The following is a 17,239-nucleotide window of genomic DNA, read 5'->3' as shown; positions in this document are numbered from 1 at the left end:
AGTCTAATCATCTTTGGTAATCTGCCGTGCATTTTATTTTATTTAATTTAGTTGAGCGAATTTATTTTCTCTTATTTTAGTGTGATAAATTCAACCCCCCCATTATATATAAAGTATAATTTTAGATAACCGAATATTCAATATTATTATTTTTCCCTGCGGAGACGACCCTACTCACCGAACTACGCATTTTGCAAGTTTTTTTGTGGTGTAGGAACTGATACTTTATTTTGCAGCTTTGACGAGGCTAGAAATTTTGGCGCCGTTGTCGGGGAATAGTAATTTGATTTTTGATATTTGGTTGTTTCTTTTATTTATTTAGCTCTAATTTTTGCTTAATAGTTTATGCCTCGAACTAGTCATACAGGTCAATTAATCTTTGATTCAGAGTGAAAGAACTGCACGTCATTTGCGGAAAGAAGCTAAATAGCGAAAGAGGGCCGAGAAAGAAGTTGAGTCACCGGGACTTAACTTAGCTATCCAACTAGCGGATACCACTAGTTCTGACGAGGGTGAAGAGCACAAGGAAGTTGAAGAAGTTTTGATAAATCCAATGGCACAAAGAACCTTGAGGGAGCTAGCTGCTCCCGACTTAATTCAGCACCCTTTGTGTATTACTTTTCCTGCTATAGCCGATAATACGGCATTTGAACTTAAATCTGGACTAATTCATTTATTGCCGTCTTTTCATGGCTTGGCAGGGGAGGAACCACACAAGCACTTGCAGGAATTCGATGTGGTATGTACGAGTATGAAACCTCCGGGAGTCACTGAGGATCAAATAAAGCTCCGGGGTTTTCCATTCTCTTTGAAGGATGCAGCTAAAGATTGGTTGTTTAACTTGCCGGCTGGGAGTGTTATCACATAGAAGGGTATGAAGCGCAAATTTCTTGAGAAGTTCTTTCCCGCATCCCGGGCTGCGAATTTGCGAAAAGAGATTTGTGGCATCAAACAAGCATCAGGGGAGTCCTTATACGAGTATTGGGATAGATTCAATAAATTAATTGCTCGATGTCCCCAACATCAAATTTCTGAGCAACTTTTAATTCAATATTTCTATGAAGGACTAACTTCTATTGACAGGAGGATCATCGATGCTGCCAGTGGAGGCGCTTTAATGAATAAGACTCCGAGAGAAGCTTGGGAATTGTTGAATGATATGGCCATGAACTCTCAACAATTTGGGCCGAGGGATGTCGTGGGAATGAAAGAAGCTGTTGAGGTAAGTTCTCCTACGCAACAACAATTGAATCAGCTAACTGCTTTTGTGAGGAAACTTGCTATAGGTAATGCTCAAGTGAAGCCGTGTGGAATTTGTGGGAGTGTTGAGCATCCCACGGATGCTTGTCCCACACTAAGAGAAGAGGTGGAAGTGCGTGCTGCAGATTTTGCACCGAGAAACGCTTATGACCCTTATTCGAACACATTCAACCCGGGATGGCGAGATCACCCCAACTTTAGTTATGGGAATCAACAATCCTATGGTCAGCAACAACCGCCAGGTTTCCAGTCATATGGACAACAGCAACCACAAAGGACCATGCCCCAAGCCTCCATGCCTGGTAACTCTTTATATGATATGGTGAAATCAATTGCGTCTAATTTTTTGCAATTTCAGCAAGAGACAAGAACGAGTATTAAAAATTTGGAAGATCAAATGTCTCAAGTTGTGAAGGAGGTGCGGGATATGAAAGAGAGGGAGAAAGGCAAGCTACCGGCTCAAACCCACATGAACCCGAGCAATGTTAGTTCAATGGTCTTGCGAAGTGGTAAGGAGCTGAAGGGTTCGAAGGTGATTACTGAAAAAGAGAAAGCTGGAGAGCAGATTGAAAAGGAGATTGAGCAAGAAGCGAACAAGTCAACTAATCAGGTGAATTCTAAACCTCTTATTCAATCAAATGTTAATGTTGCTCCATTTCCTCACAGGTTAGCAAAACCGGCTAAAAATAAAGACAAGGAGATCATGGAGATGTTTAAGAAAGTGGAGCTAAGCATTCCTTTGCTTGACGCAATTAAGCAAGTCCCCCGTTATGCAAAATTTCTGAAGGAGTTGTGTACCAAGAAGAAGAAGTTGAGAGGAGACGAGAAGGTGCTAGCGGGAGAGACTGTGTCCGCCGTGCTGCAAAAAAATTGCCACAAAAATGCGGAGATCCAGGTATGTTTGTCGTCCAGTGCAAAATAGGTAAGATAGAAATTAAAAGAGCTATGTTAGATTTAGGTGCAGCCATTAATGTTATGCCTAAGTCTATTTTTAACTCTTTGAACATTAGGCCCTTGAAAGAAACAGGGATAGTGATTCAACTAGCTGATAGAACTTACGCTTACCCCGAAGGGATAATTGAGGATGTTCTTGTGCAAGTGAATGAGTTAATATTCCCTGTTGATTTCTATGTTTTAGATATGCATGATGAAAATTCGCCTAATCCTTCACCTATTCTGCTTGGACGCCCTTTTATGTGTACTGTACACACAAAAATTGATGTTAGGACAGGTACACTTACCATGGAATTCGAAGGCGTAAAAGTTCATATCAATATTTTTGATGAATCGAATGATCCCGTGGAACCTCATGCTTTGTATTGTGTAGATGTCCTTGATCAAAATGTGCAGGAAGTCTTTGAAGTTTGAGAAAGAAGGAAATTGCAGTTGCAAGAGTTGAAGGAGATTCAGAACAAAGCTTTCGAGAATGCGAGAATTATTAACGGAAATAGTAAAAAATTTCATGATCCAAATATTTTGAGAAAAGATTTTAAGGTTGGTCAAAAAGTTTTGCTTCATCATTCTCATCTTAAGATTTTTCTGGATAAACTTCGTTATCATTGGATAGGTCCATTTGTGGTAACTAATGTGTTTTTTGTGGTGTAGGAACTGATACTTTATTTTGCAGCTTTGACGAGGCTAGTAGGGAGCCGACTTGGGTCAGCAAAAATTGGTTCAAAGCCCTGTGTGCATGGTTGGTTAAGGACCATGGGACTTGTGAAAATTGGGAATTCAAAGGTACATGTTAACTCATCATTTCTGCCAAGTTGTGATTGATGGAAGCTTATCCTAATTCGGAAGAAGATACTTCTTCGATTGAAATACTAGGGCGGTAGACCACAGGAGGACCAACTGCAGGAAGGTAGGACGCTTGAAGACCGACCTCAGCTTGGTCGGCAGCCGAAGGACCGACCTCGGAAGGGCCAACCAAGGGAGGGTCAGTTGCACGAGGTGGGTCGGTGGCAGTGGACGGTTGTGCGGCCACAGCATCTGAGACATTCTGGGCCTATCAGACATGGCCAATAGATTGATCATATACGATTTGGAGTATTGAAATCAAGGATCAAGACAATATTTACTTAGTTCAACGGAGAGACGTTCAGGATTTCAGGATTCGCTAGTGGAGGAGGAGTTTGCCTTCTGGTTGGTTCTTTTGACCAACCGATCATTGGTGATTCTTCTTGGGAAAGAACATGAGGTAGTTTTGTTGTCGGTACCTACAAAAGAGAATTGTGGGAACAGGATATCTAGATTATTGAAAACTTCACAAAGGAGCAAAGTAAAGTTGTTACCATTGGTTCAGGGTCGGTTGGTTGAATTGGTGCAGCCGTTTATTAAGACGGTTGAGGAGGCAAGAGTGGGCCGACTGTGCAGATATTTTATGTTATAAAAATAAAAAACCTAACATACAATTATAATTTAAAATTTAGACTTACTTAAGCCACTTCGGATGTGGGGCGGCATCCAATGTGTGTCAACAGGCAAATAGACCAGGTAATTTTCTATTGCCTAGCGGTCTATTGGTGGAGATGGCATCAGCTTCCGTTGGGCTATCGCCTTCTTTGCCTTCTTCTTTGGCATACTGGGGCTAGCCTTAGGGGTAGCTGTCTGTCGTTTGCGACGAGGCGGCCGGGGGAGCTTGCCCAGGGCTAATGCGGTGCCGATAGAAGAATCAGAAGCATTTGGTCGGACGAAGGGACCAACAGGGCCCATGAAATTGACCACCATTCACGGTAAGGTTCGACATTTTGGAGTTTGGTTTTGAACGAAAATGTAGAAATTTGAGGTAATATAAGTGTAGAAAAAGGGGACCAGGGATACCCTGACGGCAACCGAATTGGCATGCCAGGAATTGAGGTTGGTAATTATAAGTGTAGAAAGATTTGTTCCCTTTCTTCTCCATTCTTTTGCTTGGAAACAAAGATCGAGGTTTTAGGGCCGAGTCCCAAGAGAAAGGGTAAGTTGTATGGGGTAAAGGATCAGGGTAAGATAGAGGATAAGTGGAATCTGGATAAGGCCAGGAAAATTTGGTGGCATACTGTACAAGGCTTTCATAAATGTAAAAACGGGAGTTGCTTCGGCCATCAGAAATTAGTTTTTGAATGATGGAGTCGGAAGGTTTGAGGTTGGATCATTTTTGGGATATGCCAGCAAGGGTCAGGCCAAGCGAACATTAGGATCCTGGTTTTTGGGCAGGCGGCCATAGAAAGCGGTTGGGAAATATAGGTAGAGCCAAGGCTCGAGAAATGAAAAGGGGCCCGAGGGGGCTGTAGCTAGTTTATTGGCATAAAAAATGGTCCCGATTAAAAAGAACCAACCATAAGCAATATGGTATGTTGAGGGATAGAGTTTTTGTAAAACCTTGTGATTGGACTCAAAACGGTGTAATGATTACACTATTGCATTGAGCCTCAGACTTCCAAAAGTCCCATCTCACGGCGATCAAAGTATGATGTTTGTCGGCTGCAACTGAAACGGCCGCAGCGGATTCGTCGGATGCGATTTGGGCGGCTGCATTTGAGACATCCCTATCAGTTGGAGCGACTGCATCAAAAGCAACTCCAGCAGAGGTACCTGCATCAGAAGCAACTTCAGCAGAGGTACCTACAACTGAGGCGACCGAGGCAGAGGCGAACGCAGGTGTTGCGATCGGTTCTTCGTTCGGGGAAGATGAGTCTGAAGCTACATATGGCATCCTGCCCATTTGAGAAGCAGTCGCCTCACTATCAGAGACAACCTTAGCTAAAGCCGGTACTCGAGAGGATTGTTTTTTGGTTGGAGCCTGTTCCCGACCACTCGTCGCCAGGCAAGGAGGGGACCACCTCCTAGTCAGGTTCATCCTCCGACCGACCATCAGAGAGGCAAGCGTAGGTTCGGCTGGTGTTGAGTTAAGTGGAACGGTCGCCATGGCTGAGGTAGCAAGAACAATAAGTTAAAAACTAAGGAAAAAATTAGATTAAGACGGGGCTTTGGAAAGTACCTAAACGGGGTCGGGTCTTTACTGGCACTCGACCTGATGGAAGGTCTTTCGAAGTCTCATGGTCTTTTTCAGGGGTCGAGGATGTCTGAATTTGAGAAACTTTTCTTTTTCTTTTTGGGGGGCTCAACACGGTGACTGGGGCGGTTACTTTTCTTCGGGTGTTAGTCAATGGTGCCGTCCCTAGCACCAAAGCAGGTTGGGGCAAGAGAATGCTCAGCAATCGTTCTTTGTCAGGAGCAATTAGGGCCTACGCAACCGACCACCATTCAAGGAAGGATTCCACAGAGTTGGGAGAAGTTATATAATTAGTGAGTTGGGAAATATAAGGAGAAATCAACTCAGGGATGACTCGCCCATCCGGGCTTTGAGGTATCAGGTGTGGATGGGCGAGGGTGCCAAGTAAACCTTGACGGCAGCCGAATTGGCATGCCAAAAATTGAGGTCGATAGCTGAAAGTATAAAACAATTTATGGCCCTTTTTATCAAGTTTATTATTTACAAATAAAGACCTAGGTTTAAGGGCCGAATCCCAGGAAAAAGAGTAAGTTGGATGAGGAAGAGGGTCAGGTTCGGCCATGGGTGAAGATATAGGGAAAGGCCAAAAAAGACCAGACGCGTAGCCCCGCGTATTTTCTATATACGTAAAAGCGAGAATTGCTACGGACGTCGGTCAAGATAGCAACAATGATGGGGTCGGATGATTGGAGTTTATTACGACCTAGACAAAGTCGGTTAAGGGCTATTCCCAACAACTTGTCGGATGTTGGGGCAACAGTAGGGTGGCCAAGTTGGTACGCATCGGGAAAATAGAGTCGGAACCAAAGTTCCAGAAACCAAAAGGGTCCCGATGCGGCGGTATCTAATTTCTTGCTATCTTTATCTGCAAGGCGGATGCTAACCCTAGACAGACCTTCAAAAAGATTGGCTAGGAAGAGAGTGCCAAGAGAAAAGAAGCGCCCTGATGCTATATGAATAGCCAGGTCGAGATGAGAAGAAAGGACACTTTTAGAAGGGGAGACTATGATATACCTGCAGAGCCAGAAGAGAATGAAGGCAACATGTTCGTGGTCGGTTACAGGGGTTCCGATTGCCCCTTGCTAGTCTGTTGCAAATTTGGTCCAACCCCATTCTTTAATGCCAGCTAAAGACCAGCCTATATGGTTCGCATCTGGTTCTTGTCCATCTAAGGCTCCCATCACAGGATCCTCACCCACAATAGGAAGATGAGCGATCGTGGCCACGTCCATGAGAGTTGGGCCAACAGGGCCTATCGGCAGGAAGAAGATACCCATTTCCGAATGCCAGAAAGCCGCCATCGCCAAGAGTGCTTTTTTGTGCAAGTGAAATGGGAGCGCCGAAAGGAATATCGCTTGGTCAATATGTTGGCTTTTCCATTGGTTTTGAAAACGCTCTGCCACCCTATTATACCAGACACGGTAGGGGTCTTTGGGGTCCGTCAGATGCATTTTGATGTTGTCTTGGAGGTGGAGAGCATTGTAATCGGGATTGTTGATGGCGAGGGGGTTTCCTGCTTTCAATACCTCCCTCATCCGATTGGAGTCTTCAGGAGTCATGCAGTATGGGCGAATAGTCGGAGTCAGCATTTTCGAAGCCGCAAATGATACTTCTGGGGTGGTTCCGTCAAAAGGAAGTGCAGGTACATATTCATTCGCAATAACTTGAAATTGTAGCGAAACAGGGGAAAGTAGACACGGTAGGGAAGATTATGGATTGCGAACTTCCAAACGACGATTGAGGAGTGGCGTTTGAAAGTCTGATGGCGGCGGGCAAGTTGTTACATACGAATTTTATAATTAGGTTAAAGGCCCAAGATATAGGGAAATTTGGGCCTGTAATCGAGTACGTTTGGCGGTTAAAGGATTTTCGGGGTGATTGGTTAGACCGGCTGTCCTTCCGAGCGGAGCGGGTGGGAAGGTCCGCGGTCGGATAAGCAAATCGGAAGGTCCGCGGTCGGACAGGCAGGTCGGTTGGTCCGCAGTCGGATAAGCAGGTCGGAAGGTCTGTGGTCGGATAAGGAGGTCGGAAAGTCCACGGTCGGACAGGCAGGTCGATTGGTCCGCAGTCGGATAAGCGGGTCAGAAGGTCCACTGTCGGATAAGCAGGTCGGAAGGTCCACGGTCGGATAAGCAGGTCGGAAGGTCCGTGGTCGGATAGGCAGGTCGGAGAATCTGTCGGCGGATGGGCAGGTCGGACGGTCCACAGTCGGATAATCCGTAGTCAGATAAGCAGGTAGGACGGTCCGCAGTTGGATGAGCAAGTCGGCTGCTGTGGAGGTCGGCTGCTGCGGAGATCGAGTGAGAAAACAATAGTTTTGTCGGTTGGGTTACGCGGCTAGTAAGACGGTTGAAAACACGTGTCAACAAAAGAGAAATTAGTAGACAGTTGAGAGTAGGTGTTGTAACCGTTCGGACGACGGTTCCAGGTATCGTTTCTGAGGAATATTTAAGGATTGGGGTCAGCAACTGGCAGGGTATCTTCAATCATTTTCAAACAACAGCAAAGTCAGTGATTCGGGGATCATCCTTTAATTTTCAGTCTGTAGCATTTATTTTCCAGTTTACTTATGTACTGTACAGTGTTTAGAGATTCTTAATCTTAGGCACTAATTATATCAAATTCGGAGATAATTTCTTATTTTCGGATTTTACTTTTTTATTGTTGAAAAATTTTCATCAACATTTATATTAAAATATAAACATATATTTTTTTCGTCCGAGTCAAAAGTATTCATGTTAGATTTAGAACTGAAATAAACGAAATCAAAATATGATTTAAAGGAACTAAATAGATTTTTCACTAAAGGACAAAGATACAAACATAAAACCAACAAACACACTTCTGGCTCATACTTCACAAGGTAAACTCTTATAGACGAAGAGCAACAAAAAATAGTCGCGTCGACGGTCGATGACCAACGTACACCCACCGGAGACCTAGTCTTCTATCCAAGAATGAAACCTCAACACTCTATATTGGCCTGTTTGAATTATGGAAGAATTGAACCACAGAAAACTCACCAAACCCTTCCCAAAGGCGACACGGAACTCGCCTAAAATTTCACAGAAGAAATCGCCAGAAAACCTCTCCGTCGAACACAACAAATTAGAGAGAAACATAATCGTGAGAGAGAAGAAAGTTCTTGAGAGAATAGACACAACAATGGTGCAGATAGATTTCTTTATAGAAGTGAAGGGCTACAATATATATTTATCAATGAATGGGTCAGATGAAAGCCCTAGGACTCAACATTTCTCTACATTTTTTTTATTGAGATTCACAAGATAAAGAACTCATCATTGCCACCTCAACAGATTCGTAAGTACATGTTAAAAAATAGAATATGACAAACTAATTAAAAGTGTCAAAATTCAAAAAATTTAAACACGACTCAAATTTAGAAATAAACAGGGACTTGGTTCTTATATCATCCGGATTAAATTCCGAAGGAATTCTCTCAAACTTTACGAGATATTTAGCAACAATATCATGATTAAAGTAAAATATAATATCTATATGTTTAGTTCGATCATGAAAGACAGATATTTTGCTTGTATACCCGATTAACTATCCGAATACACAATAACATCATCCGATAATACCCCAATTCATATTATAACCCCTTTAACCATAATGGTTCTTTCAAGGCTTCAGTTATAACAATGTATTCAGATTTAGTCATAGATAATGCAACTAATAATATATCCACACAATGTAAACATATAAAAACTAGTCGACTTCCTACTATCCTTATCATTCGCATAATTCGAATCTTCATAAACTTTCAAAATCACACCACAATCAGATTTAGAGTATTTCAAACTCAAATTCATCGTAAAAAAAAAATATTTCAAAAGTCATGCTTTAAAGTACACCAATGTTCCATACCATAATTTGACATAAATCGGCTTAAACAACTCATAGAATAAGTAATATCAGGCCTAGTACTAATCATAAGATATATAACCGAACCTATTACACTACAATATGACATATTTTTTATATATTCAAAATCAACTTGTATTTTAGGTGATTGATTTTTACTTAAAAAAAGATATTATGTTAATGGTACACTAACAACTTTGGAACTAGTCATACTAAACCGCTTAATCACTTTTTTTTTGCATAAGAGGACTAGTTTTTTTCCATATTTCTCTCTATATTCATGCCTAAAATTACTTTTGCATAACCTAATAATTTTATATCAAATACTTATTAATCGGATTTATAACATTCGCATCAGAATTGATTAGAAGCATATCATCAACATAAATCAGCAAGAAAATATGTATATCATTCATTTATTTAAAGTACAAACAATGATCAAATTGACTTATATTAAAATTTAAAGATATCATACAATTGTCAAACTTTAAATTCCATTGCCTAAGTGGTTACTTAGGTCATAAAGATATTTTTTTTAACAAACACAAAAAAATCAGATTTTATTTAATCAATAAAACCATCAGATTATTTCATATAAATCATTTTTATCTAATTTACCATACAAAAAAGCATTTTTTTTAACATCTAATTGTTTTAAATTCTAATAAAAATGTGCAACCAAAGCAAGCATGACTCGAACAATAAAAAATTTTACACCAGGAGAATTTTTTATTATAATTTTGTGGTAACCCGGAGTAGGGTCATTGCTTGGCCAACTCCCGTGTGTGGATGAGTCGGTATTAGGTCATCCGAAGTTGATTAGATGTTAATAGATTGAATAGACTACTCATATAAACAATGTGCACATTCCTTTCGAGAGCCCTATTGAAAATTTTTACTCATATCGTCCCACCTATCGTGTCATGTCTATTTCACGTTTTATGTCACTTTTGTTTTTTGAAAAAAATATTACTATTAGATTTTGGAAGAAAATTATGAAATTGTATTATTCTCAAAACTAGGAGTATACAAAAATATATATACAAGCGGGTTCGGGCCTAAACTAAGATAAATAATAAAAAAAAAATTCCATAGTTAACACCACATTTAAACTCAAGATGGGGCAGTAGGGACCAACTTGATGAAGATATTTGTTGCCTGATCTGCGGGGGAGATCAGAACGAGATGGATAGCCCCATCAATGCCATGTTTTCGAATGAAGTGACAGTCAAAATCAATATGCTTAGTCCGCTCGTGGAATGTATCGATATCGATCACCTTCATAGCACTCAGACTATCACAGTGAAGAGAGGTAAAAGACGATTTAGGAACACCAAGATCAGTGAGTAATCGATGAAACCATAAAAGTTTTAATATAGAGTCGGTAAGAGCATGATATTTTAACTCAGCACTCGATCGAGAAACTAAAATCTTCTTCTTGTTGCACCAAGAGATGAGAGAATCACACAAGAAGAAGCAAAAATTAGTGGTTAACAACGATCAGTAAGCTCGCCAACCCAATCAACATCAAAGTAACCGTTAAGTGTCAACGATGAGCGAGATGAAAAATTTAAACCATGTAGTAAAATATCTTTCACATAACGAAGGATGTGTAAGACAACAGAGTGGTGCGAGGTCCTCGGAGTGACCCTAATTGACTCACAATATGAAATGCATGAGCGATATCAGGCCGAGTAACAGTCAAATAGATCAAAATCCCAACAAGCTGACAATATAGGGTAGGATCATTAAGAAGAGAGCCATCATGAGGTGTAAGTCAAACGTCATAGGAAAGTGGCGTGGAAGCTACCTAACAATCTGTGAGACCAGTTTGAGAATAAGATCGGAGACATACTTAGTCCTAGACAGATAGAAACCATCTGGAGAATCAAAAACCTCAAGTCCCAAAAAGTAACAAAAGGGACCCAAGCTCTTCATCTCAAACTACTAAATAAGATATACATGTTGATTAGAAATACCAGATGCATCATCTCATGTGATGATCATGTCATCAAATTAAAGTAATAGGATACCTATGTCCGATGAAGAATGAAGAATAAATAAACTAGAATCGTAACTATATGTAGTAAAACCAAACTCCAAAAGTGCAGAGCTAAATGTGGCATACGAGGTCTGAGAGGCCTGCTTCAACCCATATAAAACAAGGCGTCAATGGAAGACCTTTCCCGAATACGGGAAAAGTGGAAGAGAAGTCATATAACTAAAGAGTTCCATGTAAGAATGCATTCTTGACATCTAACTAAAGAAAAGACCAACGACAAACAGCAGCAACGGAAAATAGACAATGAAGAGTAGTGAGGCGAGCAATGGGAGCAAAAGTCTTCTCATAGTCAACTTTATATTTTTAAGAATAACCTTTAGCCACTAAACGAGCCTTGTAGCGATCAATGGAACCATCAAAATTAGTTTTGATTTTGAAAATCTAGTTGCACCCAATGGGTGTCTTGCCAGATGGCAAATCCACCAAATCCCAAGTGTGAGTCTTCTTAAAAACCTGCAATTCCTCAATCTCAGCTCGCTTCCACAATGGATCAGCACTCACCTCACAAAATGACCTAAGCTCATCGTGAGATAAAATAGCAAATGATAATCAATAAGGTAAGAGAGAGGTCTACGTACACGGATAGAGTGACGGAAATTAGGGAAACGTGCGGGAGAAGGCATTAGCTCGGGAGACACAGGGTGAAGCAACTTCAGGAGACGGTGACAAGGCAGATTGGTCAATAAGTTATGGTGAAATGAAGGAAAGAGTGTCTGGGAAGAGATCAGAAGAAGAAAATAGAAACAATGGAGAAGATCGAGTGAAACAATATGCTAAAGTTGGATAAGGTTAAGAAAGATGTGTGATCCCAAAATGTGACATGACATGATATATGCAACCGATTGGAGATAGGATCCTAACATCTATAACCCTTGTATTTGACTCCATAACCCAAAAAACAACATAAATGGCCTCGAGGTTGGAGCTTTGTCCACTCACGGGAATGAGGAGGAGAACAAATAACACACAACCAAATATATAGAAGAAACTATAATTAGGGAGCTGACCATATAAACATTTGAAGGGACTAACATCATGAAGGACAGATGAGGATAACCGATTAATAATGTAAACAACAGTCAAGACTACTTCCCCTTTAAAATGATCAGAAAACTTAGCAGAAAGAATAAATGCATGAAAAGTATAAAAAATATAATGATATTTGCGTTCTACCCTCCCATTATGTTGGAACGTTAAGGATATAAATATTGTACCGTAGTACCCTAGCCAGAGAGAAACTGCAAAAGTGATGACTCATTATACTCACAAACATTATTTGTATGAAGGACTTCAATAGGACATGAGAATTGAGTGTGAATCATCTGAGCAAACTAAGATATATAGTAGGCAATTCAGAACGATTTTTCAAAAAAATAAATTCAAGTAAACTGTGAAAAATCATCAATAAAGATAATATAATACTTACTACCACTCATAGACGCGACATGAAAGGGACCCCAAATATCTTAATGCACTAAAAAAAGGTTCAATGAAGCATGAAGTGACTGGAGCTTACTGGAAGACGTATGACCAAGAAAAAGATGTCAATGAAGCATGGAATAATCAAAGGTGAGAGTTGCAGAGTGGGGATATGTGTGGCCCGTCTTCATTGGCATCTTTGCTAGGTCATGCGTTTTTCCGTAAGCTTAAATAATCAATTCGTCTTGCAGCACATCCCGAGAAGCTGACATGTTTGAGAATCCTAAACTTTCACACAAGTAGAGAATTTAACGGTAAGGCCTTGTTCAACTAATTGACCAACGTAGAGAAGATTTAAAGCAATGTCATAAATGCAATATATATCAAGAAAACATAGGAAAGAGGAGGACACAAGAGCGGTGTGGGTAATATGCATAGAAGTACCATTGACAATATGTATAGATGATAAATGGGAGATGAGAGACATAAAAGACAAGTTATGAGGGTTTGAGGTCATGTAGTGACAACAACCATAATAAAAATACCAATTAGATCTTTAGATATACCTGCTCTAATTAGATGTACCTGGAGTGGTAGGCAGAGCTCCAAGATTTGGTGGGACAAGCCAGATCAATATGGTCACATAACTAACAGATGTGGCACTTAGTCTTCAGATAGATGGCTAAAGTGTGATATAAATGCAAACTCGACACCATCCAGTACTAGGTAATCGGGATTGGCGAGCCACAGTTAGAGCAAAAATTAAAACTTGGTGTCTTACTCAAGTGGAGTCGGATCTCCTCAAATATAATCTCCAAAATAGCAGCATCAAGAGTAGACAATGGATGTCGATGTAGGAGTGATGCACGAACAACCTCATATTTAGGTCGAAGAGCCATCAAGATCTGAATAGGATCAAGATGGTCATGATTAATATGTGTCTATCAGAGACGATATCGAATAGGCTGAACTTGAGCAAGAAACTCATATACGGACTGATCAGGTTGTTGACGGATGGAATTCAACGTGGTCCAAAGCTGATAATAATGAGCAACAAGAATATCTCATGTCTCATTTGCAGTATCAAAAAGAGTCAATTGTACCTGAATAACAGGTAGATAGGTATTGCACAACCAAGTAAGGATCTGATGATTCTTACTATCCCAATCTTCTACTTTTGAAATATAATATGCATTCTCCCGAGAGGTGGGATCAACATTCACAAGAGGAGATGGAGAGACAAGTGGCACAATATCTCCAACGACAATACGCCATATTTTTTTATCAATCTGAAAACTTTTCATAAACTGCATTCAAATATCATAATTATCTTCGGACAAGACAATAGTAATAGGAGATTGAACATCTATACGCTCCATAGAAAAAGATATGCGAAACACAAAATCATGATCCAAATCCAAAAAATAAAAGAAAATATTGTATGGTGTTTGCAGAACTCAAGCAAGAAATTAGATTGAGTAATCCAATCCGGTAACGGCAGCAATATAAAGTCAATTCAGATGATAAAACCAACAACACCAAGTAGGAGGTGGCGGCGGGAAACCGCCGGACACTCCGTCATGAGGCGCGGGAAGACGGCGGCGGAGAACAGACTTTCTCCATGATTTGCGTCACTGGCGTGTGAGCAGTGGAGGTGCGGCAGACGACGGCGAGATTTTGAGGGTCAGCTAGCAACGACAAGGTGGATCCACCGGTGATGGCAGTGTCGACCGAATCGCAGCGGATGACGACAAACAGTTGCGGTGGTGGCAGTTAGGGTTTTATAAATGGAGCTCTGATATATACCTTATTAAATTTTGAAAAAAAAATATGAAATTGTATTACTCTAAAAAAAATAAAAGTATACAAAAATATATATACAAGTGAGCTCAGGCATAAACAAAGATAAGTAATACAAAAACATTTATATAGCTAATAATTACACGCCTTGATTTTTCAATTTATAATATTTTTTAATTTTAAATAGACTAATTAGTTATTTTAATTTTAATTAATAATTATATATTAATAGTTTTAATTATTTAATAATTATACTTCTACTAAATTTTCATTAGTATAGTAACCCGAATATCATAGCGTAAGTATAAAATAAATAAGATCCAATCTCCTCCACCAATGGAGGCGTCCTCCGATGACTGCAACCCACGCCCACCCCGAGTCTAATCGTAAGGGTCTAGTATACTTATTTTTGCGATAATATATTAAGATATAAGAAATTTATAAATAGAGCTTATTTATGTATAATAGAAGTTTATATTATAATCTATGTATTAATTAACCAGATATTAACCATATTATATATAAAATAGAAATTTAATATTAACTATTAATTATGATCAAAGAAGAGTAAACAATAATAGTGGCATTCGGATATATCCAATCCGATCCGATTTTTGGGATATCCGAATATTTTGGACAGTGAAATATTCAATACATATTTAATTTGAAAATTCTCAAATATCCAATATTTTGGATATCCAAATTCTCGGATCAGATCGGCGGATTATCCGAAAAAATGGAAAAAATATATTTACAAAAAAATTAATTAAAATATACTTCATCACATAAGAAAAAGAGATATAAAATTAGAGCCCTAAAAAATAAGCATGATCCGAAAATTCAATCCGAATCCGACACGAGAAAAATATGTTTGGACCTTAAAAAATAAGTTCGAAATTTTTTAGACCGTACCTAACCCGGCACGCCAATAAACTGAGCCGTGCCAGGACACGTAAAAGTTGGGTCAAGCCTAATTCTGCCCCGTTTATTAATACTATTATTTAAAATTTAATATATTTATATATATATGTTAAGTAATGAAATAATGACAATAATTAAGATTTAACTCGATGAGAAAGTTTTTATTCTATTAGTTGTTTGTTGTGAGTTTGAATCTCATTTTGACTATTTATATTATATTTTTATTAAGTTAAGAAAAATATATAAAAATATTAAATGGATAGGTCCATATCCGAATATTAAAAAATAAGATTTAATATCCAAAATTTCGGATGGATTTTTCCGAATATTTTTGGGGAACTATAAACAATACATCAATCCTCTTTTTAATTAGTGATTTTATTTTATTTTTTTCATTTTTTTTCCGAATTATTTTAAAACACAATCAATTACCCTTTCAAAATTATTTTGGATTTTATATTTTAATTTCAAAAATCTAATATTTCCAATTAGCCCACCAGATAGGTGCTCTTATCTTGTCATGGGTCCATCGAAAATCAAGACGGACATAAAGGTAAAACAAAATCGACGAGCAAAAAGCTGAATAGATCGGAGTTTGATGGCAAATTGGACACTCAAAGTGGGTTTGTTCGGTCAATATTTTTGCTTTTTTTGGATAAATATTATCAAAAATATATTATTTACACACTTATGCAATATAATACATATATATAATTTTTAATTTATTCACAAAATATACATAACAGAAAGAAAAAAATAAAACAAAAAAACCGAAAAAACATATACACACAAAGTGAATACTCATTGTTTTTCAATATATATAAGTAGAGTTTTGGGTCCGTTGAATTTAAATCGGACTGTCAGATTGTTCTACAATTAAAAATTCTCACAAAGAAAATTAAAAGATTAACAAAATCAATATCAGAGTAATAAAATGATAAAATCAAATAAAATAAAAAAACAATGTTGTAAATATAAATATGTAGGCGAAAATGGACTCAAATTGTCCTATAGGCAACACCTACAATGTATAGATTGTATAAACAATTTTTATTTATTTATTTATTTTTTGATAAAAATAAAAGTAACTCATACCCATATCCAAATTTAAAAAGCCCAGGAGGGTTGAATGACGCATACTAAGAATTTAGGACACAATGCCACAAGCAAATCAGAAAAAATCTAAGATAGAATAGAGCCAAACTGAACAAAATCCGAGATAAAATATAGTCAAACTGAACAGACAAATTTTTGCTTCCTATTTTGAAGAAACTCATGTCTCACATATATATATATTTGAGAACGCATTTTAATTCGTATATTTTCATAATTTTGAAGTTTTATTTTATTTGTTAAAATAATAAATTTAAATAATTAATTAAAATTTGTTAAAATAACAATAATCTAATAAAATCTAAATTTATTGAGGTGATAAATAACAAAAATATGGAATTAGAGTTTCGTTATCTATACATATACTTGACTTTTGACTATATAAATTATTCGATTTTCAAATTTTATTTTGTTTTTAAATTCGTATTATTTTTATTTACTAATATATTTTCTTTGATTTTGATAGAAAATATAGAAGAAAATTGTTATTGTTAATGCAATTTTTTAACAATAAAAAAGTAAAATCCGAAAATAAGAAATTATCTCCGAATTTGATATAATTAGTGCTTGAGATTAGGAATCTCTAAACACTGCGGTACATAAGTAAACTGGAAAATAAATGCTACATATTGAAAATTAAAGGATGATCCCCGAATCACTGACTTTGTTGTTGTTTGAAGATGATTGAAGATACCCTGCTAGTTGCTGACCCTAATCCTTAAATATTCCTCAGAAACGATACCTAGAATCGTCGCCCGAACGGTTACAACACCTACTCTTAA

General features: G+C 38.2%; 1 protein-coding gene across 1 annotated transcript; it reads left to right on the top strand.

Moving 5' to 3' along the window:
- The first annotated feature begins 553 nt into the window (after positions 1–553).
- On the top strand, positions 554–2,628 carry LOC127258496 (uncharacterized). The gene is made up of 3 exons (XM_051285347.1): positions 554–831; positions 1,084–2,155; positions 2,245–2,628. Exons 1-3 carry the CDS (start codon positions 554–556, stop codon positions 2,626–2,628), a joined length of 1,734 nt encoding a protein of 577 aa, XP_051141304.1.
- Positions 2,629–17,239: the final 14,611 nt, after the last annotated feature.

Source organism: Andrographis paniculata, unplaced genomic scaffold (assembly GCF_009805555.1).
Source record: "Andrographis paniculata isolate CXL003 unplaced genomic scaffold, ASM980555v1 Contig59END, whole genome shotgun sequence".
NCBI classification, from domain to species: domain Eukaryota; kingdom Viridiplantae; phylum Streptophyta; class Magnoliopsida; order Lamiales; family Acanthaceae; genus Andrographis; species Andrographis paniculata.
The sequence above is the reverse complement of the archived record's forward strand: the minus strand, read 5'-3'. Positions and strand labels throughout refer to the sequence as shown.

Coding starts and splice junctions, on each gene's coding strand:
- LOC127258496 (XM_051285347.1), top strand. CDS start 554: ATGGCACAAAGAACCTTGAGGGAGCTAGCTGCTCCCGACTTAATTCAG. Junction 832..1,083: donor AAGGATGCAGCTAAAGATTG/GTTGTTTAACTT, acceptor TTCTATTGACAG/GAGGATCATCGATGCTGCCA. Junction 2,156..2,244: donor ACAAAAATGCGGAGATCCAG/GTATGTTTGTCG, acceptor GTTATGCCTAAG/TCTATTTTTAACTCTTTGAA.